The sequence below is a fragment of the Microtus pennsylvanicus genome, chromosome 8 (assembly GCF_037038515.1).
Source record: "Microtus pennsylvanicus isolate mMicPen1 chromosome 8, mMicPen1.hap1, whole genome shotgun sequence".
Classification (NCBI taxonomy): Eukaryota; Metazoa; Chordata; class Mammalia; order Rodentia; family Cricetidae; genus Microtus; species Microtus pennsylvanicus.
The window spans coordinates 19,233,431-19,259,042 of record NC_134586.1 but is presented as its reverse complement, the minus strand read 5'-3'; the positions used below and the strand labels follow the sequence as shown (position 1 = coordinate 19,259,042).

Genomic DNA, 25,612 nt, shown 5'->3' with positions numbered 1-25,612 from the left:
TGACCCCCACTTTTATGGCCAGACAATGAAGTTTTTTTCATTAGCTTTTCCTATGAATGACAGGTACTTTTAAAAATGAAGGGAGGAGCTGGGCAGTGGTGGCAGATGCTTTTCATCCCAGCACTTGGGAGGCAGAGGCAGGTGGATTGCTGTGAGTTTGAGGCCAGCCTGGTCTAAAGAACAAGTGCCAGGACGGGCTCCAAAGCTACACACAGAAACCCTTTCTCAATCCCCCCTCAAAACAAACAAACAAACAAACAAACAAACAAACAAACAAACAAGCAAACAAACAGTGACAGGATTGAGTCAAGATGGGTGTAACACAGGGTTCCTGCAGAGGGCTATAGAGGGAAACAGAGGAGTGGAGTCTCTCCTGCACTCTCTCCCCACTGCCCTGGGAATCCTGCAGCAGGCTGCATCACAGGTCTGCAGTCACCAAGGAGGAGCCTCAGACCTGGGTGCCACAGCTGCTGCAATCCAAGCCAGAGCTGGAGTGCGGCCCTGCTGTTAGAAAGTCAGGGAAGAGTGACAGAAAGCATGGCTCTATCTCCAGTAAATGTGCCTTGGTATGTATGTAATTTCTGTTATCAGAACCTTTTAAAAAATATTTGAAGATTGATTTAAGATGGTGACTCATAGGGTGAGTTTTTCTTTCTTTTATTGTTCTCCACCTGGAATCTCCACTGCTGTGCAGCTGCCCTCAGCCCTCAGGTGTGATGGTCATACCTAAAGTGCCTTCACTGAGGGCACAGAGATGTGCAGAGACCTGGAGCTCCAGTGGAATCTGCACCCAGATACCCTGGCCAGCCGAAAGATCCCCTTGTCTCTGGGCAACAAGAGCATAGCCCAGACTGGTGCTAGTGATAGTGTATGATCACCCTGTCTCTGAGAAACATCAGTATGTCTGTAATGGAGACCTGTTCATTTTCTTGATTGGACCTCAAAAAACCTAACGCTGGCAGGATGGTAAACAGCAGCCTGGAACTCTCACAGGCTCTGCCCCCTAATGCACCCTCATGACCAGCCTGTCTCTGAGGAATGGCGGGATGCCCAAGGAGAGTAGTGTATTTTCTGGTTTGGGCCATCTCAAAAGACTTCCATGCTGTGTGCTGCCACCACATGCCATGTTGCTGTACATGGTGCATGCACGGCTGCAGCTGTATTGGTTCTGTCTACCTCTACAGGCTGTGTGGAGGCCCCAAAATGTGAGCCTGTTTCCACCTTGTGTGATGGTTAGAGAGTTGTAGGTTCCTCAAAGTAGCTGACAAGCATATTTGCAAGTTCCAACTCAGGATGTGATTACTTAATTGTTTTGACATTAAGATAGCCCATACAAGTAGGTCCATTCAATCCTGACAGGTGGTCAGGATATGCAAATGTACTTCTGCTCCTTCTTTTATAACTGTGAGGTCACCTGGGCAGTTGCTGTCTTCAGGATTCACGGTCTAAGGCAGCTTCACTGCTTAAACAACAAAATGCTAATGACTTGATGTCTCAAAGTGTTAAAGGAATTAACTGTTTGAGTTGTTCTTTCTATCAAGTATACAAAGTTTTTTGTTACATTTTCTCTCCACCTCCCCACCTTCATTTGTATTGGGTATAAAAACTTTGGGAAAATAAATGTGGGTTATTTCAGTATTCACTGAAATACCCTCCTGTACTTTTCTATGGCTTCTGTATTATTACTTTTCATGTGTTTTCATATTCTTGTATTTCTAACCCCCATACCCCTACCTCGGCAAGAGGTATTTTTGTCGAAGCTGGACCATGACAAATCTGTGTTGATACCCATGGACCACGCTGTTTCTGGAGACCATATGGGTGTTCTTGGTCTGTGCACGGCTACGTTGATGTTAGTGGTCTGTGCTTTCCCGAGGCCATGTTAGTGTCTGTAGTCTGAGAATGAGACAGAGCTGAGACCTGTCTTCTCCTGTTTATATTCCTCTCTAGTGCTGAGATTAAAGGTTTGTACCACCACCGCCTGGCCACTAGGGCTGACTAGTGTGGCTACTGGGATTGAAGGTGTGTGCCCCCACTGCCTGGGCTGTATGGCTGAACAGTGTGGCTGCTTTACTCTATGATCTTCAGACAAGCATTATTTATTAAAATACAAATGAAATATCACTATAGCCATGTAACCTTTTAAAACCAAAGATAGGGTAGCAAGATGGTTATAAACAATGTTTAGAAACTAAGACATGATTTCCATTCCTGGAACAGACAGTACAGAACCATTTGTACTTCAGGATGCAGGTGAGCATAATCATAAACAGAAATTGATTTATTTTGTCTTTACTATAAGATGGCTTTTAAGCTTAAGATGGAGGCAGGCTTGTTCTTCCTACACTTTCTCCCATGTCTCAATTCCCACTCTTATCTGTGATTCTGTTTTCCTATGAGACAAAGTGCTTCATGTGCTTCCTGAGTGGCTGTTCTACTCCAATGGGTGAAGTTAACAAGCCACCTGACAAGTGGGATCCAGTTATAAGTGGGCTTATTGGGAACAGCCTAGAATCGAGAGCAGAAATTCTTCTTCACTAGTTCCAACTTCTTTCTTCCTGTAGCTCACAGATTAGTGCTGCAGAGACTGCCAAGTCTTCTGTGTGCTTGCTGAAGACAAAGCCATTACAGAGCTCCTGCAGGAGGGATAAATAGGTATGTATTTAATGCAATCAAACTGAAAGAGCAGAGAGGAGATTCACAGAGGAATCACAGAGAAGTTGAACCTCATTACTGTTAGTTTGCCCAGCGGCTCGCTCTCTGTTGAAGAGGAGATGCTTTGAGCCTCTGTTTTGTTTGTAACTCTATTGGAGTATGCCATATTTAAGTATAACTGAAGAAGAGGAAATGGACAGGGAATAAATGACAAGTCCTGGCTCATAGTTTTTATTTGGTCAGTGAATGAAGTGAGGATATGACCTTTTCCTTGTAGGTTTGAGGCGAAGTTTTTATTGTAGATATGAGGAAGAGCACCAGAGGCATCTGGAAGAGTCCACAGTGGGGAGAGAAAGGAGTAGACCTAACCTGGCTAGCAGATTCAACTTGGCCTTGAGAGAATAAAGAGCAGAGGAGAGTGAGAGAGGAGGACCAAGAGAGCAGGATAAAAGGAGAGCAAGGCCAAAATGGCAGGGCTATGTAGCAATGAGAGGCTGGGAAAGGGAAGCTAATGAGCTGGAGTTTAGAATAAGGCCAAGGAGAGAGGAGCTGAGAGGAGTCACAGGTCCTGAGTGAGCCTGGAGGCCAGCATGCATTGTGGGATGTTTGTAGCATGGAAGTCAGTCACTTGTCCATATATATTTTTTTCTTTGTTTTTTGTTTTTAGTGTGTGTGTGTGTGTGTGTGTGTTTAGCTTTCTAGTCCACTCTTGATCTGGTAATTTAAACTCTGGTGAGTTACAGGAAGTTGCTGTAGACCATGCTTCTTATGATCCAGAACAAAGGAAACTCTAATAGCACAGCTCTCAATGTACACAGCTAAGGAAGTTCCCTGTGGGGCTGGGCCCTGGGGTTTTCAGATCCAGTGTGGTTCAATGGGAAGGTTGGGAAGGGAGATGCAGTGGAAGCTGGACCCCAACTCCAGCAAATGATATTACCTAGACCTAAAATGACAAAGGTTTCATACTCCTTCTCATTTATGAATGTTAGTTTTGAATATTTAGACTTGTGTCTTTAAAAAGAAGTACCTGAATTCAGATTGTAGGAAACTAGTAAGAGACATAAAGCAAGTATATTTTATGATTTCTCCTTGTATTCATTTATTAAATAAATCGTTTTGTTATTACAGTCTCCTTAATAATAAAAAACTCAAACATATCATAGACATGAGCTAAAAGGACCTTACAGACATATGATTTAATACAACATAAGAACCACAGTTTTCTCTAGTCCTCAAAAGATATATGTTTAAGTACCAGTGAGATGACTCAAAATTTAGGGCACATACTGCTTTAGAAAAGTCGTTATATAATAAACAAATTCCTGAAGGAAATTCCAGAAATACCTCTATAGAAAATGCTATGTTCAAATTCTAATGCTACTTTATTAAGCAAAATTTAAAACATTGTTTCAAATAAAATAAAAATTTTATATTACATTTTTTGGGAAATTATAAGGCAAGTTTTTCAATCTAAAAACAACAAAATACCTATGTAATTATGCTTTCGTATCAGGAATAAAAGACAAAGTATTTTCATTCTTGAGGATTATGATGTTTGTAATTTACTTTTAAAAAGAAAATAGCAGTATGGATACTTATCTTATATATTTATCAATTGTATGTTAGAAAAAAAAAGGTTATCTTTGAAAATATAAACAAACTATATTTAAATTTAAAAATGGAAATAAATGAAAAAAATGCAAAAAATAAAAAAAGCAAAACAAAACAAAAACCTTGAAGTACAATATTATTTAAATTTTTGGAGAAAATGACAAGGAAGACAAATCTGGGCAGCCACTTGGATGTTTTGAGGGGGGAAAGAAACATGGAAAAGACAGTGAGAAAATCCTGTTAAGTCAAACACATCCATTCACCATGAGGATCAACAAGGAGTCACATGACAGCAAGCAGCAAGGTGGGTCCAGAGAAGAAGTGGAAAAGTCTGGCTTTGTCCAGCTCCCTAAAGTAGAGAATAAGAGCATGAAGAAGCTCAGATCTTCTGATTTAGCACTCAGAAAAGCCAGCGAACTTCACAGACTGCTTGGTGCAGCTCCACAGGTGACCACAGACTGGAGTTCCAGGGAAGGAAAAGCACATTATCTCAGTAGAGAAAGACTGTCTCCTGCAGCCTCTTTAGCAGGGCTTTAGGTGGATCAGCCCTGCTGAGAGTGGGCTCTTGGTCATGTGAGTGACAGGCCCAGCAGGACTTTCTTTTTGCCTGCTTGCTTTCCTCATTCCTACACTGGCATTAGAGCAAAGTTTCTCAACCTGTGGATCTCTGATGACGTAAGTCACAAAACAATCCCATACCAGTTCGGAATTGTGAATAATAAAAGGGTTATTTATTTAAGGGGAAAACTTACAGATGACTGTACTAGACAACAGTTCTCTGTGTGAACAGGAACAGAGTCTAGCAACTGCTGGAGCTGGAAGCAAGAGAGCTGGTACACCTTTAAGGTTGATTTTTTCAGGTATAAGAGACCACGCCCATGCGGGTTGGTATCTTAAAGGCTATTGGCTGAAGTAGCTGAATGTGCTCCCACAGCAGGTCTCTACTCTTTTGGGGGTCACATATCAGATATCCTGATTATTGGATATTTACATTATGATTCATAACAGTAGCAAAATACAGTTACAAAGTAGCAATGCAATTCATTATATGGCTGTGGTGGTCTTCCAAAACCACAGGGGTTGGACTTAAGAACTGCAGAAAGAGGGGGCACCTGTTCTTCCTAGGCAAGGAATGCTGTTCTGATGTGAGTGAACCTGGCCTAGTAAGGGGAAATGCTAGACAATTACTGGGAAGAAACACAAGAGAAAGAGTAGACAATACTTTCTGGAAGGCCTCCTCTTTGCTTGGGGACTGTCAGTAGTCCCCTAGGCAGGCCTAATTGTTATAATTGTGCTAACTTTCTTGTGTGGTCCTCGACTTTTTAGCTTCTCACCAACTTCCTCCAACAGAGACTCCTTGCTTTCCTGGCCCAAAGCAACACTGGACTCTCTATGCCCCCAGAGTAGCAGCTTTTATCTATCCTGAAAGCCTCTCAACATGCTCATTCCCCCTTTGGGATCCACCAGCAGCCTCCCCAAATGTCAACTCTTTTCCACCATTTTCTTTTACCCTTCTAGAGTTGGGATAAGAGCCTCAGGTCATGAGGAATTGAGTCAGGATGCAATGGTCAGTGTAGCCCCAAACCATAAAGAATTCCTTAATCCCAGAGTGATGTTCAGCAACATCTGCAGAAACAGAATGTCTGGCAATGAAAAGAACTCATCTGTTCCCGATCAATCCATAAACACAGCTGTAACTTTCTGGTAGCCACACACACACACACACACACACACACCTCAGCCCCTCTAAATGTGCTCAACCTTCATGCCATGAAGAGTGGTCCCCTCCCTATTCCAATAAAGCAGTCTCAACCTGCTGATTCCCAGAGAGTCACTGCCCATTTTGTGTGGAAACACAACTCTCACCTCAGAGGAGGTATGAGTTTACTCTGGAGACAAAATGTGTGAACACAGATTTAGATTTCCCCAAATTCCATTTTCTGAGTCTTTCTTTACAGTCACACAACAGTGGAAGCCACACGTGAAGACACTTTTCAAGTACATTGGTGGAAATACCAGAGAGGCAGTTATAGGAAAGTTGGGGGAGGGGGTGTTGTTACAGGGGTCAGATGGTACCCGATGATGCTCTTAACCTTTGGTTTTGTGGGAACTGTCTGTTAATATAGTGTGAGGAAAGCTAGTCTTCTGAGTACCCTGATGGTCATAAAGGTGAGAGACAGAGAAGAGCAATAAGTAAGTATAGAGAGGGCTCTATAAAAGGAGGGCTCAGTTTCAGGAGACCCGATGCTCTCTTTGGCGTTTAGGAGTACCAGACATCCACAGGTGTACATATATGTGTTCAGAAAAACACAAATATGCATAAGATGATATACATTTATTTTTTTAGATTTTCCAATATGATGGAGTAAATGTTTTTTTTTCTTTTTTTAAAAATTGATTTTATTGAGCTATACATTTTTCTCTGTTTCTCTTCCCATTCTCTCCCCTCTCCAATATACATTTTTTTAAAAAGAGGGCGAAAAGTGGCACTGAACTCACAGGCTTGCACATCCTCTCTGGTCACTGAAGGGCAATCAGCCTTGTAAAAGTGTCTGTGGAAGGTGCTGCTGCTTTCCAGACACTTCCCTTTTCACAAGGCTCGAAAAGAGACTGGCAATTACATCTCACCCTTTTGCAGCTGTTTTGCTTTTAGTTTGATTTCCCCAGGACAGTGAACCTCCCCGTCGTCGTACCTTGGCAGCACAGAAAAGTGTTCTAATTTAAAAGAATTTGCGCTATCAAAATCTAAAACATCTACAAATCAAAGTTCCCTTTGTTTTCTTTGCAGCACACATTTCATTTACGGTACGCATTTCCTGCAGAGTCCCTCTCCGAATTTGTAATTCCGTTCATACAAGAAGCAGATTTTATACCTTTTTTTTTATGTCAAAGGGGTGAACATTCAGGATGATTAATCAGGCAACAAATCACAGACCAGCTGGGCAGAGCTTATTTAAACCACGCCCACAGGCTTTTCCTGTCTGTTCTCAGATGTCCATCTCATTCACCCGAGTCTCTTTGCTTCATCAAGAAGATAAGTGGCGAATAGCCTTCATAAAAATGTCAACTGCGGAGTCCACCTCCCCGGGTCGCGTGGGAGAAAACTGTACGTATTTAATGAATCGTTAATTAAATTAAAGGGAGAAAGGGGAGCTTCACCAGGGGAGTGGAATCTTCCTCTGTTTAGTTTGCCACAGGGGTCTCTCCGGATCGGTGAGGCAGCGGGTGGGGAACCCTAGGGTGGGTAGAAGCATAGCAGTGCAATTCTGTATTATTCTGTTATGGCGAATGTTACTTAAACATGTTAGGGGAAGAGCAACCAACAGCGAACTTGTTGAATCTGCGCTCTTTAAACTCCCGCCAGAGGGAGGCACAGAGTGCCCGCGTGGACTGAAGTAGCCAATGAGGCTGCCTCATTCACAGTGATTAAAAGAACTGTAGCCCTGTGTTGTGGGTGTTAGGGTTGAAGAAGCTGCCTATCAGATTACATTTCCCCATAGCCTGAAGGACATTTACAGCTACCCAGCCCAGCCACTCATACTTGATTGTGAGATACCTGCTGCCTCAGGGAGAGATAAACAGCTCTTCTGAGTTCCTATAGCAAAGTAAGTGTCCAGATTCCTAGAGGACAGGTTGGAGGAACCTGGGCATGCTCAGGCATGTCGCTGCCATCCAGTGCCCCTGCTCACACCTCCCCCCACCTTTCTTTCTGGGCTCCCACAGTGCATTCCCCCCTCCTCCCCAACCCGCGTGTGGTTTTTCATCCCTAACCTCCAGGCTGTCAGAAATTCTCCCCTTTCCTTAGGACACAGGTGTACTCCTTCAGGTCTTAAAGGATTCTGTGGCACCAGGGAACAATCTCTGTCCTACTTTACCTAGTGCTGCATCCCAGGATTTTCTGTAGGTCAGGGATGGGAGACTGATCCCACCTCTAAATCCATCTTCAGTTTCAGGTTATGGTAAATGATGGGAAAAGGACATTGGAGATTGTTGTTTTAAAACCGTATCCTCTCATTTTGGAAAATGTTTCTATTTCATTCTTTAAATCTCTTTCCCTTTAATTTAAAACTTTTAAAATCCATTTTACGTGTATGTGTGTTTTGCCTGCTTATCTGTGCACTAGGTGCATGCCTGGGCCCACAGGGGTCAGAAGAAGGTGTTGAATCCCCTGGACCTGGACTTAGGCAATTGTGAGCCACTGTGTGTGTGCAGGAAATGAACCGAATCTTCTCTCTACAGGGGTAGCAAATGCTCTTCAGTGCTGAGACATGACTATACCCCTACTTTAATATTTTTGTTTAGGAATAGAATATTTCTTGAAAAACAGAGTTCACAATTATTGTTAGCTTAAAGGTCTAGTGGCAGCCTCAGGAGATCAGGCTAAGTTCCTCTAGGTGGACAGGCCCCCAATGTGGTGGAAATACTGGTCTGGGAGGTGGGGGACAAACTGAAGAGGAAAGTCTTCTAACCAGGCCTTCCTTGTATCCCCTTGAATCCCTCGGCCCCATCCCATGCCATCCAGTGCGCACCTAAAGGACTCTCCCTCCGCACACACCCAGGCCTCTCCTTGAGGTAGAGCAGCAGGTTTGTCCACTGTTGCCCTGACTTTAATAGTTGAGGCTAAGCACTTAGGGCCACCAAGTCACATATTCCTCATGGTAAGCCAGAGCACCTGATGTGCTGAGGAACATTAAAAAGTAAAGTTTTCCTTCCTTCTCCAGACTTGTCTATGGGCTGAAAATGGCAGCCAAGTTCTCACGGCAGTGACCAGTCCTTAAATCAGCTGACTTAGGTGAAAGTCGGGGACCCAGCTCTCTTGAATTCTCTGCAGATTCTCTGGAAGTTTCACTTTCTCATCTCCTGTCTGCCGACCCTGCTCTCTCGAACTCACTGCAGCCTCTCTGAAGCTTTCACCTCCTCTGGCTCCTCTGACCAAAAGAGAAAGCTCACGAACAATACTACTGTTTCTCAGCTAAACCAAGCATTTCTGAGGAATTAGGGGCCGTGAAGGCCTTAAGAAAGCCCATGACTAAGCAATAAAGACGGTGAACTTCCAAGATGGCAGCTTCTTGTTCACCTTCCAGACCTGAGACAAAGCCTAGGGCTGCTTAAAACAAAGTCCTGGGAAGCTTTTTCTCCTGCCAGTGGGTCCCCCTGCTGGTGAACTAGATGGAACAGCTCACAGCTCAATGTCGAACAGGATGTGTTTTTTGATTCACCCATTAAAATGAAGATACACGTAACTTTATTATGGTGAATGTAAGTCCGGGTCTCTGGCCTCCATCTTTGGAGGCCCAGTCCCTGTGCCCGCCAAGCTTTGACCCCTCCCTGGAGGAGGGTCAAGACAGCCCGCCAAACCCTTGACCACTCCCCCAGTCTACTTAAACTGCTTCCCCAGAATGGTTCCCTCAGTGGTCTCTTTTCCTTCCTCCTGGTAGTGAAGTTTGTGGCCACCTGGTTCCCCCTCAGGGCCACCCCAGAGCACAGGAATCTTATTAAATCCCATTAAACCCGGATATTATTTAATAATGTTGTGATTTGGCTTATTGGGATTTTTGCATTGGCAGAGAGATCACATTAGGAACATTTCTTAAAGGTGAATATATTAAACTCCTCAGCTACTTTTAGAAGCACGTACGTTATTGTGGGCTGTACTTATCCCACTGTGCATTTTAACCCCAGATCTGACACTGTTTTATTGTAAATATTGTCTACTTCCTCTCTACCTCCCCAAGATATATTTGTACTTGATTGTATATTATTTTAAGTGTTGTAAAATGGCGAGAGAGAGACCATGGTGGGCCAAGGGGCCAGGAGGCAGGTGGGAGCCAGAGGCTTCATGGGAGACAAATAATCCATGCAGGCAGAGCTGGAAAGAAATCAATAGTTGGCAGAGCTTGTCTCTTAAAGAGATAGCAACTGAATATAGACTCTGTAGTGACACAACAGCCATTGGAACCTGGGCTGGCCAGGGTACTGCCTGGGTTCATCCTGCCAGATGACAGGGGCCAGCATAATGACTGAATCCTACCAGTAACACAGTATTACAATCAATACAGTTTCTGTGTGATTATTTTGGGTCTGGGAGGCCCAGAAATGAATGAGCAGTCTCTGACTACAAACACCATTCACAAAAACCAGTACTTGGAACCCACCTACATTTATCAGTGAATAAATGGGGAAATTGTGATCCATACTACTGTTGGTGATCTCCAGGTGGGGGCCCCATCCACACTCTGGTCTTGTACCTCCGATTCCAGGCCCAGTCCCCTCAGAAAGCCCGCCAATCAGCAGCCCTGCCTCTAAGAGAGCTCATATGGTGGCTCACATACATACCCCTAACTCCTATTCCAGGGATCCAACACATATTTTAGAGGTCCCCTAACACTAGGCATGCATGTAGCACACATATATACATAAGTCCAAACAAAACAGTCACACATAAAATAAATATTAAACAATAACTTATAAAGGACATATAGACCACCTTTACCCCTACCCAAACTTTCCCATTCCCACTTGCAGAGTCTTTGTACCTCTGTCCCCAGCCCTTACACACTTACTTTTCCAGAATGCCAAAAAAATGGATCCCTGAAGGAGAGACTTCACACTTGTCTTCTTTCACATTGTCTCAGCATTATATTCTGCTCTTCAGACAACAGCATGTCAGATACACTGCTGTTGAGATTCTAACACTGTATCCACAGCACCACTGATACAGAAACAGTGCTCTGAATTCAGAAGTGTGCAAAGACACCACATAGTCAAATGTTATACAAAGAAGTTATGAAAAGCTGGCAAGAAACTTGTAGAGAAGTGAGAGGAGGAAGAGGGTTGCGGCAATTGGGGTGTTCCGGAAACAGTTGGGTGTCTTTTTTAAAAAGTTACTCAGAAGGAAACTATTTTCTGTGACTTACTGCCTGTAACCTTGCTTAAGCTTGCTGGTTAGTATACGAACGTTTTGAATCAGAAGCCTTGGGGACATTTGCCTTGGTAAAGTGGAGACATTTGCTCTAGGCAAGTGCGGGCTTGTGGTCCAACTTGTCTCTTGTGTAGAGAGGGTGCATTTACCTTGTCACCAGCTTGGAGACATTTGAGTGATTGCAAATGTTCCATTTGTTTTTTGTTTTTTACAGTGATCCTTAATGCTGCTACAAATATGCACATAAATGTTTCTTTTTCTTTTGCTTTAACCTTAAATGCAGGCTTTCCTTCCAGCATGGGGTATGTGGGTAGGATGGGGACACATCACCATATTGTAGACTTTCTGGACAAACAGCTTCATACTGGCTGCATAGTTTGGCCTTCCTTAAAGACTTTGGATTCACATCAGCAACTAATCCATCAGCCTCCTGTTATTTAGTGATTTTTTTTTGCCCAAGACAAGTTCACAAGCATTCTCCCCACTTTTTAAAGAATCCAATGATTTTACAATATTGAGCTTCGTGCTCGGGTCTACAGTTCATCTTGAGTCTTGTTTTTAGCAGACAGATACCAGGTTGTTTCAGTAGCACATACTGGAGCGGTGCCACACTCTTCCTGTCTAAAAACTATACATCTCTGTTAAATATCTGTTGACGATGAGTTCCTGATATCATTTCTGGAGTCTTTTATTCTGCTATATTGTTCTGTCTACTTGTTTACTAGCAGCGGGCTGTCTTTATTTCTGTTCTAATACATCATGAGATGAGGCAGTGTGATCTTTCTGAATTCGACTTTTCTTCACAATCACTTTTGAATATTCTAGTTTCTTTTTAGTTTTCTTAGTATTTTTTAAAATATTTATTTATTTATTATGTATACAGAGCATTCCTTCCATGTATGCCTGCAGGCCAGAAGAGGGCACCAGACCCCATTACAAATGGTTGTGAGCCACCATATGGTTGCTGGGAATTGAACTCAGGACCTTTGGAAGAGCAGGCAATGCTCTTAACGTCTTAGATATCTCTCCAGCCCCTTCTTAGTATTTTTTAATAATTTGATGCTATGTTTTTTTTTCTGAAGGCAATCACTTCCCCCTCCATCAGGAAGTGATACTGTGTTGCATATATAAACTTGTTCAGGAGTTGTTTACACATGAGCAATACTGAGTGTTCCGTTTTATCATGTGAAGCCTTTACTTCTTATATTGTTCTGTTATTGAATAAAACTTGGGAGTTAGATAATGGGGTAAAAACCTGATTGATCAGAGAAGCAGTAGATAAGTGTCCAGTGACCTATCTCTCTCCTGTCCAGATACAAAAGGTCTTGCAAACCTATCTCAACCCCTTCCTACCACTTCCTATGTCTCTCTAATTGTATCCTGGGTCCTCCAAAACCTCTATGGCTAATTCTGGTCAGTTAGTCACTAGCTTTTCCCCCTGATTCTATGTTAAACTTTATTGCCACTCTTGAAGTGTGAGTAGGAGCAAATATCTCAGAACAATTATGTGTTTAGATCTGCCTTGATTTCTTTCCTTTTTTATGTTAAAATTTTCATGCATATGAGTGTTTTGCCTGCATAAATATCTGTGCATCACATGCATTCCAGGGCACACCAAGGTCAGGAAAGGATGTCAGATTCCAGAAACTGGAATTATAGATGGTTGTAGGCTACTATGTGGGTGCTAGAATCAAACCCAGGTCCTCTGCAAGAGCAACAAGTGCTCTTAACAACTGACCCAACAATCTAGCCCTGTCCTGATTTTTTTCATAACTTTAAATGTACTTAATTATTGTGCTGATTATGAACCTTTACAATTTTATGGTTTCTGTCATTACTGTAAATGGTGCTGTCTTAGACTTTAATTTCCATTTGACAAGAAAATACAACTGACTTTACCATGGTGACATTGTATCTTGCAGCTTTGTAAATTCATATTTTATATTCAGTAGTCTTTTATAGGCTTGTCATAATTTTTATGCAGATAAAACTGCATCATCTGTGATGAGAAACCCTTTATCTGGTTTCAAGAAGTGTAAACCTTCTTTTATTTCTTTAAGAATCTTACGTATATGGCTGTTTTGCCTGCACGCTTGTTCGTAACATGAGTACCTGGTACCTATAGAGGGCGATGAGTCCCCTGGAACTGGAGTTGGCACAGTTGTAAGCTATCTTGTGAGCGCTGGGAATTGAACCTGTGTCCTGTGGAAGAGTCATTTTAAGTCCTGAGGAATTTTCCAGCTTTGTGACCCTATTTCTTTACCCTTGATGGACTCCTGTGAAGTCATCCTGGAACAGAGATCAGACGTCCTACTCCTGCTCCTGATTGCTGGGAAAGCATTAATAACTGCACCCTTGGGAATGAAGCAGAGTGTAGTTGGATTTATTGTTTTGTGTTTAATTGATAACTTTTATAGGGTTGAGGAAGTTGCTCTAATTCCTGTTTTTGCATAATTTTGCTGTGTATTGATATTTCTATTTTCCTCTTTTCTTAGTGTGTTAATAGGTCTATTTACACTGAGTTTTCCCTAATGTTTTCATTACTCTTAACCAGAGCACTTTCTGAAGAGAAATCCAGCTGACTGTTGTTGTTTTTCACTGTGATCCTCACTCCTTTAGGTTCCTGCCCTTTCATGATACACCCTCAGTTCAGTAATCAGAAGACCCCAGGGAAGTTCTGTTTCTAGTATCTCTAGTCTTCTTTCTACCATGGCCATCCTTTATGGACCAGGGCCTTCTTTGAAAGGGGTTTGCAGCACTCTTTCAGATACATGTAGGGGATTGTAAAGTTTGTGCTAAGTTTCTTTAATTTTTCTTAAGAAATTCTCCAAGTTGGCATTCTTATATTAATATTTTTCAGGTAAAAAGCTCCAAGAAAAATGTCTCAAAATTGTCTCCCCCGTGTCTCCTGCTTGGCTTTACTGCTGTTATGCAGTGATCATTGTCCTCATTGGAGCTGTGATTGTACTTTCTATTGCTTTGTCATTGTCAGGTGAGTAACATTCTCCAGATCCTGCAGCATTCTGTCCACATCCACACTGTCATTTGCACTTACTGAGCACCGTGAGCCAGGCACTGTGTGAAGGGCAGAGAGAAAACACACTGGAAATTCCTGTTCTCTGGGAACTTAGGGTCTAGCAGGAAGATGCAGTGAAGGAACAACACAGGCGGCCAGGCTCAGCATCCCTAGGAAGAGGACATTCAGCAACCTCTAGAGCGATGTGGGAGACATGCCTACATGGGGAAACTATTCAATGTAGAGGACAAGGAGAAAAAAAACCCAGTAGCAGCCTCAAGGAACCTGCTGCAGCGAGGGTCAGTGAGCACAGTGAAGAGTAATATGGTTAAGGACGGTAAAGAACCACCACGATCCATGGTTTATGTTAACATCTTCAACTATAGTCTGAAAATATTAAATAGAATGTTCCAGAAATATGCTGTTCCTGAGCTTTTAGTTTTAGACTATTCAGAATAATGTGCTAAAGTCTTGTACAGCTTCCCTGCCATAGCTGGTATAATGATTCATGGTATTGTTTTGTAAAATCAACTTTAATCATGTGAATGAATAATATACAAGTCTAAACATGGACAAACATTTGCCTACAAGACTTAGTATGTATAATGTAAACTGTCAGGAGGCTCTACATAACAGTCACCCTCAGGGCCTGTTGCATTTGTTCCTTTCATTAAAGCCTCATGGTAGTGTGTATAAGAACTGGGAACAACTACAACAAATTGCTCTCCACTAAAAATAAATGTGTGATCGTCATTTCTAGTATTTAATATTTCTTATCAAATCATTTATTTCTATCCTCAGTAGCCCTTCCACAGAGTCATATAGTCATTCCTACCTGTCAAAGAAGAAAAATAAAAGTTATGAAATAAAAATACCTGTTATTTTTCCAAGTGGTTCTCAGAAACCTTGCTGCCTTAAGAGTTTCACACACACACACACACACACACACACACACACACACACACACTCACACACACACACATTACTTTATTATGACGGACTCACAAATGAACATATTATAGTTCCATTAGCATAGCCACTTACGCACTTGACACCTCCCAAATCCTATGAATCTCACTGAATACAGAATAACCATTCTGAAGCCATGGAGCTTTGGTTAAGGTTTAGACTTTCACTATATTTAAATTTTTACATTCTTATTCGTCACAAATTAGAAAAAAAACACAACAAAGTTGAAACTAGAAAAGTCATGCTCTTTATAGCCCTATTCATGGCTTATGAGCCCTTTGCTGAGTCCTGTTCTTGCTTACCACCTTACAACACTCTTCCTCGTTCTCCTTTCTACGTGTTACACCATGCTCACACTCAACAGCTGTGCATTATGGGCTGAGACAAGCATATGAGGGAGTACATGGGGTCTCTTTCTTTCTGAGCTTGTGTGACCTTGTTTAATATTATACTTTCTAGGTCCACCACTTTTTTACAGGCTTCATTTTTCTTTGTGTCTGAATAACGTTCCGTTTTATTCATATATTACAATTTCATTATCTGTTCATCAGTTGATGGACATCTAGGTCAGGTTCATTTTGCTGCTATTGTACACAGGGCAGCAGTAGACATGGATGTGCAGGTCTCTGTGTTATGATGTAGGGTTCTCTCATATATACCCAGGAGTGGCATAGCTGAGTCACCAAAGGTCTATTTGTAACTTTTTAAAGGAGCCTCCACACTGGATGTATCAGTTTATACTCCCACCAGCAATAAATCAGTGTCCCTTCTGGTATATGCTGTGAGATTTATTGATAATAGCCATTCTGACAGTCTCTAACGAGAGCTAGCATATATTCATATGGATTTAATGTATGTGATATGATAACAGAAAGCCTTCAAGCGAAGTTTTGGTATTAAAAACTTGTTTGACTATGCCATGTTTGCATGCTGGTATTTGTCCACAGTAAAATCCAGAGAAGTGAGGAGTTCTCTTTATTTTGTCATTACAAAAGCAGGAAAGACGGAACAGATCTCACGCAACAATACCTATGCTGTTTGCCCAAGGAACTGGATTGGATTTGGAAATAAATGTTTTTATTTTTCTGAAGACAAGGAAAACTGGACATTCAGCCAGAACTACTGCAGGGCACTAGGGGCTCAACTAGCTCGATTTGACAACCAAGAGGAGCTGGTAAGAAATGATCAAAATTGGTTTGTTGTTTGTTCTGTTGAATATTTACTGCCTTAAGATAGGGACCTTAAGGCTGCAGCATGAGGGAGGATTCCACCTGGGGCATACAGGGGACAGGGGGACATATATTAATATGTGCCACTTGTGATAGTAACCCATCTGGCTGTATTCCTGAGATACTCCAAAGGCACTCTCTCTTGTAATGCTAATAGTCATCCTGCATGGCCAGACATATATTTGACTGAGAAACATGATTGTTATAAGGAGGGCACTTGTTCTTTCTGGCTGCCAGTTTAGCTTAAACCTGAAATAATCATACAGAAACTATATTATTTAAATTACTGCTTGGCCATTAGCTTAAGCTTCATACTGGCTAACTCTTTTTTTTCTTTCTTTTTTTGTAATTAAACATTTCTGCCTCCTCCTCGCCTCCCTTTTCCCTCCCCCTCCTCCCATTCCTCATCCCCCACTCCCCTCCCCCTCCCTCTCCAGTCCAAAGAGCAGTCAGGATTCCCTGCCCTGTGCAAAGTCCAAGGTCCTCCCCGCTCCATCCAGGTCTAGGAAGGTGAGCATCCAAACAGGCTAGGCTCCCGCAAAGCCAGTACATGCAGTAGGATCAAAACCCAGTGCCATTCATTGTTCTTGGCTTCTCAGCAGCCCTCATTGTCCGTCATGTTCAGAGAGTCCAGTTTTATCCCATGCTTTTTCAGTCCCAGTCCAGCTGGCCTTGGTGAGCTCCAGTTAGATCAGCCCCACAGTTTCAGTGGGTGGGTGCACCCCTTTTGGTCCTGAACACCTTGCTTATGTTCTCCCTCTTTCTGCTCCTCATTTGGACTTTGGGAGCTCAGTCCAGGGCTGCAATGTGGGTCTCTGTCTCTATCTACATCCATTGCCAGATGAAGGTTCTATGGTGATATGCAAAATAGTCATTAGTATGGCTATAGGATAGGGCCATTTCAGGCTCTCTCTCCTCAGTTGCCCAGGGACATCTCTATGGACCCTGGGAACCCCTCTAGAGTCAAGACTCTTGCCAACCCTAAAATGGCTCCCTTAATTAAGATATATACTTCCCTGCTCCCATACCACCCTTCCTTTATCCCAACCATCCCATTCCCCCAAGCTCTCCCCATCCTTCCCTTCTCACTTTTTCTTCCCATAGCCCCTTTCCCCCATCCCAACCCCGCCCCCAGTTCCCAAGTTTTGCCCAGCAATCTTGTCTACTTCCAATATCCAGGAGGATAACTATATGTTTTTCTTTGGATTCACCTTCTTATTTAGCTTCTCTAGGATCACGAATTATAGGCTCAATGTCCTTTATTTATGGCTAGAAACCAAATATCAGTGAGTACATCCCATGTTCATCTTTTTGGGTCTGGGTTACCTCACTCAGGATAGTGTTTTCTATTTCCATCTATTTGCATGCAAAATTCAAGAAGTCATTGTTTTTTACTCAGCGTAGTACTCTAATGTGTATATATTCCACACTTTCTTCATCCATTCTTCCATTGAAGGGCATCTAGGTTGTTTCCAGGTTCTGGCTATTACAAATAATACTGCTATGAACATAGTTGAACAAATGCTCTTGTCATATGATAGGGCATCTCTTGGGTATATTCCCAAGAGTGGTATTGCTGTGTCCTGGGGTAGGTTGATCCCAAATTTCCTGAGAAACCGCCACACTGCTTTCCAAAATGGTTGGACAAGTTTGCATTTCCACCAGCAATAGATGAGTGTACCCCTTACTCCACATTCTCTCCAGCAAAGGCTATCATTGGTGTTTTTGATTTTAGCCATTCAGACAGTTATAAGATGGTATCTCAAAGTTGTTTTGATTTGCATTTCCCTGATCACTAAGGAGTTTGAGCATGACCTTAAGTGTCTTTTGGTCATTTGAACTTCTTCTGTTGAGATTTCTCTGTTCAGTTCAGTGCCCCATTTTTAAAATTGGGTTTATTAGCATTTTAAAGCCTAGTTTCTTGAGTTCTTTATATATTTTGGAGATCAGACCTTTGTCTGTTGTGGAGTTGGTGAAGATCTCCTCACAGTCAGTGGGTTGCCTTTTTGTCTCAGTGACAGTGTCCTTTGCTTTACAGAAGCTTCTCAGTTTCAAGAGGTCCCATTTATTTAATGTTGCCCTTAATGTCTGTGCTGCTGGGGTTATATGCAGGAAGTGGTCTCCTGTGCCCAAGTGTTGTAGAGTACTTCCCACTTTCTCTTCTATCAGGTTCAGTGTGTTCAGACTGATATTGAGGTCTTTAATCCATTTGGACTTGAGTTTTGTGCATGGTGATAGATATGGATCTATTTTCATTCTTGTACAGGTTGACAACCAGTTCTGCCAACACCATTTGTTGAAGATGCTCTCTTTCTTCCACTGTATACTTTTAGCTCCTTTGTCGAAAATCAGGTGTTCATAGGTTTGTGGGTTAAAATCCGGGTCTTCTATTTGATTCCATTGGTCGACTTCTCTGTTTTTATGCCAATACCAAGCTGTTTTAATTATTGTAGCTCTGTAATAGAGTTTGAAGTCAGGGATGGTAATGCCTCCAGACATTTCTTTATTATATAAGATTGTTTTGGCTATCCTTGGTTTTTTGCTTTTCCATATAAAGTTGATTATTGTCCTCTAAAGGTCTGTGAAGAATTTTGATGGGATTTTGATGGGGATTGCACTGAATCTACAGATTGCTTTTGTGGAATTGCCATTTTTACTATGTTGATCCTCCCAATCCAAGAGCAAGGGAGATCCTTCAATTTTCTGGTATCCTCTTCAATTTCTTTCTTCAAATAGATCTTTCACTTCCTTGGTCAGAGTTACCCCAAGATATTTTATGCTATTTGTGGCTATTGTGAAAGGTGATGCTTCTCTGATTTCCTTCTCTGCATCCTTATCCTCAGTGTATAGGAGGGCAACTAATTTTTTGGAATTGATCTTGTATCCTGCCACCTTACTAAAGGTGTTTATCAGCTGTAGGAGTTATTTGGTAGAGTTTTTGGGGTTGCTTATGTATGCTATCATATCATCTGCAAATAACGAAAGTTTAACTTTTTCCTTCCCAATTCAAATCCCCTTGATCCCCTTATGTTGTCTTATTGCTATTGCTAGAACTTCAAGCACTATATTGAAGAGGTATGGAGAGAGTGGACAGCCTTGTCGTGTTCCTGATTTTAGTGGGATGGCTTTGAGTTTCTCTTTGTTTAATTTGATGTTAGCTGTCGGCTTGCTGTAAAGAGCTTTTATTATATTTAGGTATGACATTTGTATCCCTAATCTCTCCAAGACTTTTATCATAAAGGGATGTTGAATTTTGTCAAATGCTTTTTCAGCATCTAATGAGATGATCATATGTTTTTTTTCTTGTAGTTTATTTATATGATGGATTACATTGATAGATTTGCATATGTTGAACCAGCCCTGCATTTCTGGGATAAAGCCTACTTGATCATAATGGATAATTTTTCTAATGTGTTCTTGGAATCAGTTTGCTAGTATTTTATTGAGATTTTTTGCGTCAATGTTCATGAGTGAAATTGGCCTGTAATTCTCTTTCTTGGTTGAGTCTTTGTGCAGTTTTTGTATCAGAGTAACTGTAGCTTCATAAACGGAATTTGGCAATGACTCTTATGTTTCTGTATTGTGAAATACATTAGGAGTATAGGTTTTAGTTCTTCTTGAAGTTCTGGTAGAATTCTGCATTGAAACCATCTGGTCCTGGGGTTTTTTTGGAAGGGAGATTTTTGATAACAGTTTCTAATTCTTCGCAACTCACAGGTCTATTTAGATTGTTCACCTGTCTTGGTTTAACTTTGGTATATGGTACTTATCTAATAAAATGTTCATTTCTTTGCATTTTCCAGTTTTGTGGCATACAGGCTTTTGTAGTAAGATCTAATGATTCTCTGAATTTCCTCTGTGTCTGTGGTTATGTCCCCTTTTCATTTCTGATCTTATTTATTTGTCTGTTCTCTCTCTGTCGTTTGATTAGTTTGGATAGGGGTTTTTTGATCCTGTTGATTTTCTCCAAGAACCAACTTTTTGTTTCATTGATTCTTTGGATTGTTTTCTGTGTTTCTATTTTGTTGATTTCCGCCCTCAGGTTGATTATTTCCAGTCTTCTACTCCTCCTAGGTGAGTCTGCTTTTTTTTCTAGAGCTTTAAGGTGTGCTGTTCAGTCTCCAATGTATGCTTTCTCCGTTTTCTTTAAAGTGAGCACTTAGTGCTATGAACTTTCTTATTAGCACTGCTTTCATCGTGTCCCATAGGTTTGAGTATGTTGTGTCTTTATTTTCATTAAATTCAAGGAAGACTTTAATTTCTTTCTTTATTTCTTCCTTGACCCAGGTGTGGTTCTGTAGTTGACTGTTCAGTTTCCATGAGTTTGTCAGCTTTCTGGGGGTAGCATTGTTGTTGAATTCTAACTTTTATCTGTGGTGATCCAATAAGACACAGGTGGTCACTAAAATTTTTTTGTATCTGTGGAGGTTTGCTTTGTTACTGAGTATATGGTCAATTTTCGAGAAGGTTACATAAGCTGCAGAGAAGAAGGTATATTCTTTTCTATTTGGCTGGAATGTTCTATAGATGTCTGTTAATCCATTTGCTTTATTACGTCCACTAATTCTCTTATTTCTCTGTTAGGTTTCTGTCTGATTGACCTGTCCATTGGTGAGAGAGGTGTGTTGAAGTCTCCTACTATTAGGTTGTTTGGTTTGATGTTTGCCTTGAGTTCTAGTAATGTTTCTTTTCCATAAGTGGGTGCTTTTATATTGAGGCATAGATATTCCCCTATGAATTGTGATATTAAGACTTCATCCTTATGAATTGTTTCTGTTATGAGTATAAAATGACCATGTTGTTCTCTTCTAATTGATTGTAGTTAGAAGTCAGATTTATTAGAAATTAGTATGGCCACACCTGCTTGTTTCTTAGGTCTATTTGCTTGAAAAACCTTTTTCCAACCCTTTACTCTGAGTAGATGTCTGCCTTTGTGGTTGAGGTGTGTTTCTTGTAAACAGTAGAATGTTGGATCCTGTATTTGTATCCAATCTCTTAGCCTGTGTCTTTTTATAGGTGAATTGAATACATTGATATTAAGTGATATTAATGACCAGTGGTTGTTGACTCCGGTTGTTATTATTTTTTTGGTAGTAGGGTTTGTGTATTTTCCTTCTTTGAGTTGTGCTGGTGAAGGGTTGCTAGATGTCTGAGTTATTGTAGGCAGTGTCGGCAATGTTGGATTCCTTGGGTTGTGATTTTCCTTCTATTACTTTCTGTAAGGCTGGATTTGTGGCTACGTATTGTTTAAATTTGTTTTTATCCTGGAATATTTTGTTTTCTCCATTGATAGTGAATGATAGCTTGTCTGGGTATAGTAGTCTGCATCCATGGTCTCTTAGTTTCTGCAGAACCTCTATCCAGGACCCTCTTGGTTTCATGGTTTCCATAGAGAAGTCATGTGTAAGTCTGATAGGTTTACCTTTATAAGTTACTTGACCTTTTTCCTTTGCAGCTCTTAATATTCTTTCTTTAATCTGTATGTTTTGTGTTTTGATTATTATATGGCGAGGGGATTTTTTTTTTGATCCAGTCTATTTGGTGTTCTGTATGCTTCTTGAATATTCAAAGGAATATCTTTCTCTATGTTGGGAAAGTTTTCTTCTATAATTTTGTTAAATACATTTTCTGGACCGTTGAGCTGTACTTCTTCTCCTTCTTCTATCCCTATTATTCTTAAGTTTGGTCTTTTTATTGTGTCCCATATTTCCTTGTAGTAATAAGGGCGGCGGGACTGCGTCCCCAACACCCCAGCCGCCTGGCTAGCTTATGCCCGAAATAACAACACACAAACTGTATTCATTTAATCACTGCTTGGCCCTTTAGCTCTAGCCCTTACTGGCTAATTCTGATATCCCGATCAACCCATCTCTAATAAACTGTGAGCACCGGTCTTACCGGGAAAGATTCAGCATGTCTGACCTGGCAGCTTGCTTCATTGCGTGCCTCTGCCCGGAGCCGGGAGCACGGCCTCTCTCTGAGGCGTCTGCTCCCAAGCGGAGAGCTGTGGAGTCTGAGCTCACTTCCTCTTCCTCCCAGCATTCTGTTCTGTTTACTCCTCCCACCTATCTTCTAACCAATGAGGACCAAGCAGTTTCTTTTTATTTAACCAATGACCTTCCTCCATCATTTCCTGAATGTTTTGTGATGAGAATTTGTTGGATTTGCTGTTTTCTTTGATCAGTGCGTTAATTTTCTCTCTGGTGTCTTCAGAATCTGAGATTCTTTCTTCTATATCTTGTATTATATTGGTTATGCTTGTTTCTGTAGTCTCTATTCGTTGACCTAGATTTTCCATATCCAGCCGGCCCTTGGTTTGTGTTTTCTTCCTTGCCTCCATTTCAGTTTTCAATTTTTGAACTGTTTACATTACCTGTTTGTTTGTTTTTTCTTGGTTTCCCAGGGTATCATTTACTTATTTATTCTTTTCTTCAAACTTTTTGTTATACTTCTCATCCATTTCTATAAGGGCATTTTTTACATGCTGTTTAAGGGATTCTATCACTTTCATAATATCATTTTTTTTCTACTTCTTCTGGATTAGGGTGTTTGAGACCTTCTGTTGTAAGATTACTGGGTTCTGGTGTTTTCATGTTGTTTTTCAGATTGGAGGAGGAATTCTTGCCTTGGTGCCTGCCCATCTTTTCCTTCAAATGCTATCTGATAGATCTTATGGAACAGGATGAGGTTCCCTTGCTTGCCAGGGTCCTCGCTGACAAAAGGCCTACCTTGCTGCAGGCAGGCTATTGAAGCAAAGGAACTCCTGCCCACTCCTGCCTACTCCGTTGCCCTCAGCACCCGGTCTTAACGCCCAAACAGGCTGAGTTGGTGGATCTTTTTCCCCGGGGAAGGGAGCAAGAAGGGAGGTGTTTCCTGGGTACAAGCTGGGATGGGTTAGGGAGTGAGAGGCCTTATCAGAGAGGAGCAGCCCCTGCCGAATGACCGGGGAGTGAAGGGAGTCAGGGAATGTCTGTGCTCCATTTCCTGGCTCCTGCTGTGGGCCAAGAACACACTCACCCCTCCGATGGATCTTCTGGAACAGGATCAGGTTCCCTTGCTGGCCAGGGACCTCGCTGACAAAAAACCTACCTTGCTGCAGGCAGGCTATTGAAGCAAAGGAACTTCCGCCCACCCTGTTGCCCTCAGCACCCAGTCCCAATGCCCAAACAGGCTGAGATGGTAGATCTTGTGGCCCCACGGAAAGGAGGAAGAAGGGAGGAGGTTCCTGGGTGAAAGATGGGATGGGTTAGGGAGAGAGAGGCCTTAGCAGAGGGTAGCAGCCCCTGCTGAATGACTGGGGAGTTAAGCTACTGGCTAACTCTTACATATTAATTTACCCATTTTTTATGAATCGGTGTATTGCCATGTGGCAGTGGCTTACCAGCAAAATTTCGGCATGTCTGACTCTGGTGGTAGCTCCATTGTTTCTTTCTGATTGCACCCTTGTTTCTCCCAGCATTCAGCCTAGCTTTCCCTGCCTACCTAAGTTCTACCTTGCTATAGGTCCAAAGCAGTTTCTTTATTCATTAATCAATAAAAGCAACACACAGAAGGACCTCCCATACCAAACATAAGTATACATGGTCATGTAAGTCTTTGCCCAAACTGGCAGGTGTTGCAAACTTAAGGTGACAGCTGTTAATAACTGTAAATACTGATTTAACAAGGTACTTTCTCAGCTACGGAAGGAGGGGTGGTTGTCAGTATACTATGGGTTATGGCAGTAAAATATATCCACTGAGAACTGAGGATTATTTAGGTTCCAAATCAATTACTCTCAGTTCAAACCTGATGATATCCTGAAAAGAAGCTGTAAGTTGGAGACGCTCAATGGTATCTGAAGTTGAGAGACACATATTAGTTTTCTGTTTTATGACAGAATTTCCTGAAGAGATACAAGGGGACATTTGAGCACTGGATTAGCCTGCACAGAGAGTCATCACACCAACCTTGGATGTGGGCAGACAACACCGAATATAACAACTTGTATGTTTTCAGAATGCATTTTCTCCTACTGTGTTCAAGTGTTGTGACTGTGTGAGTCGTGGTTGTCAAAGGTGAATTGCTGAGTCATGTGAAGGGAAATGTACTGGTATGGAAGAAAAATAAACCCTTGGACTGGAGATGTCCTTGGTGTTGGTTGTGTGTTACATGCAATAGACAGTCCCCAATAAAGTCCACATCCTAATGAATTTTAATCAATTAGCTTTATTTAATATTACTTTACTCCAAGTCTTTAGCCTGATTATGGCATCAGGGGTAGAAGCTGTCTGCTATCACTACTTAAAGATCTTTCCTTACTGCTAACTGCCCTTGTAGGATGCAGACAGAACTGCTAGACAGGACTTGTCAGACAGCTGTGTGCACAGCTGCACCTGTTACAGAAACAGACTCCAGGGGCATTGGGAATGTTCTCTAAAGTCTCATCATCAAAGGGCACCCAAGGCAGCACTTGGATGTGAGCATGGCCATTTTGAACAGACCCATTTCACTGCAATGGTAAATGTCTATCATTAAAGACCTTTAGAATTTACTAAGTGCTTTTTCTTCCACTTTCATACATGTGAAAAGTACTTCAAGGTAGAATTGAAAACCACCCTTGGGATGCTACTCATGGATGAAGTTCTTGTGAACATGGTAGCAAGCACCTGTCAAATGCTTTTTACACACAGTACATGGTTAAACATGGATGAGTGACAAAGGTGTGGTCACCAAATGGAACCTTGAGAATGGAAAAGTCACTGGGTGTAACACTAGTGCAGGTGATTCCTCATGGACTCTGCCTTTCTGTGATTTGTGCTATAAACAAGCAGTGGACACGAGTGAGATATCATTGCTGGGGGAATGCAGTGGTCAACTGCAGAAATTTTGTTTGTTTTTTGTTTTAGGGTTCCCATCCGAGGAGAAGGAGATCATGCCTACCTGAGTGACAATGGGATCAGCAGTGGCAGGAACAACATACGTAGGAGGTGGATTTGTAGCAAACCCTACAGCTACACTTTACAGTGTGCAGTCGTCTCACAGCTTGTGTAGAGAGTGTGTCAAAGTGATCATGGGAGATTGGTAGCATGTTATCTACAGTTACAGCTTCATTTAGTTATCTTTTAAAATGTTGTAAAAGGAACCGTCTGTGTCCTGCTGCCCTGCGAGCTTAACCCCTGAAATAACCACACAGAAATTGTATTAATTAAATTACTGCTTGGCTCATAA

At 41.7% G+C, this 25,612-nt stretch overlaps 1 protein-coding gene across 2 annotated transcripts in view; it reads left to right on the top strand.

The window, feature by feature from the left end:
• LOC142855949 (C-type lectin domain family 2 member D11-like) overlaps positions 1–25,612 on the top strand; it is a 48,622-nt gene extending 23,010 nt beyond the window's left edge. The window contains exons 1-5 of one of the 2 annotated variants that reach the window (XM_075982622.1): positions 7,228–7,372; positions 14,049–14,180; positions 16,169–16,347; positions 24,282–24,388; positions 25,291–25,612. In XM_075982622.1, the coding sequence (XP_075838737.1) occupies positions 7,258–7,372; positions 14,049–14,180; positions 16,169–16,347; positions 24,282–24,388; positions 25,291–25,435 (678 nt within the window). In that variant the 5' untranslated portion in view covers positions 7,228–7,257 and the 3' untranslated portion in view covers positions 25,436–25,612. Of the gene's footprint in view, positions 1–7,227; positions 7,373–14,048; positions 14,181–16,168; positions 16,348–24,281; positions 24,389–25,290 lie in introns of those variants that run through there. The other variant, XM_075982621.1, reaches the window with a different exon arrangement.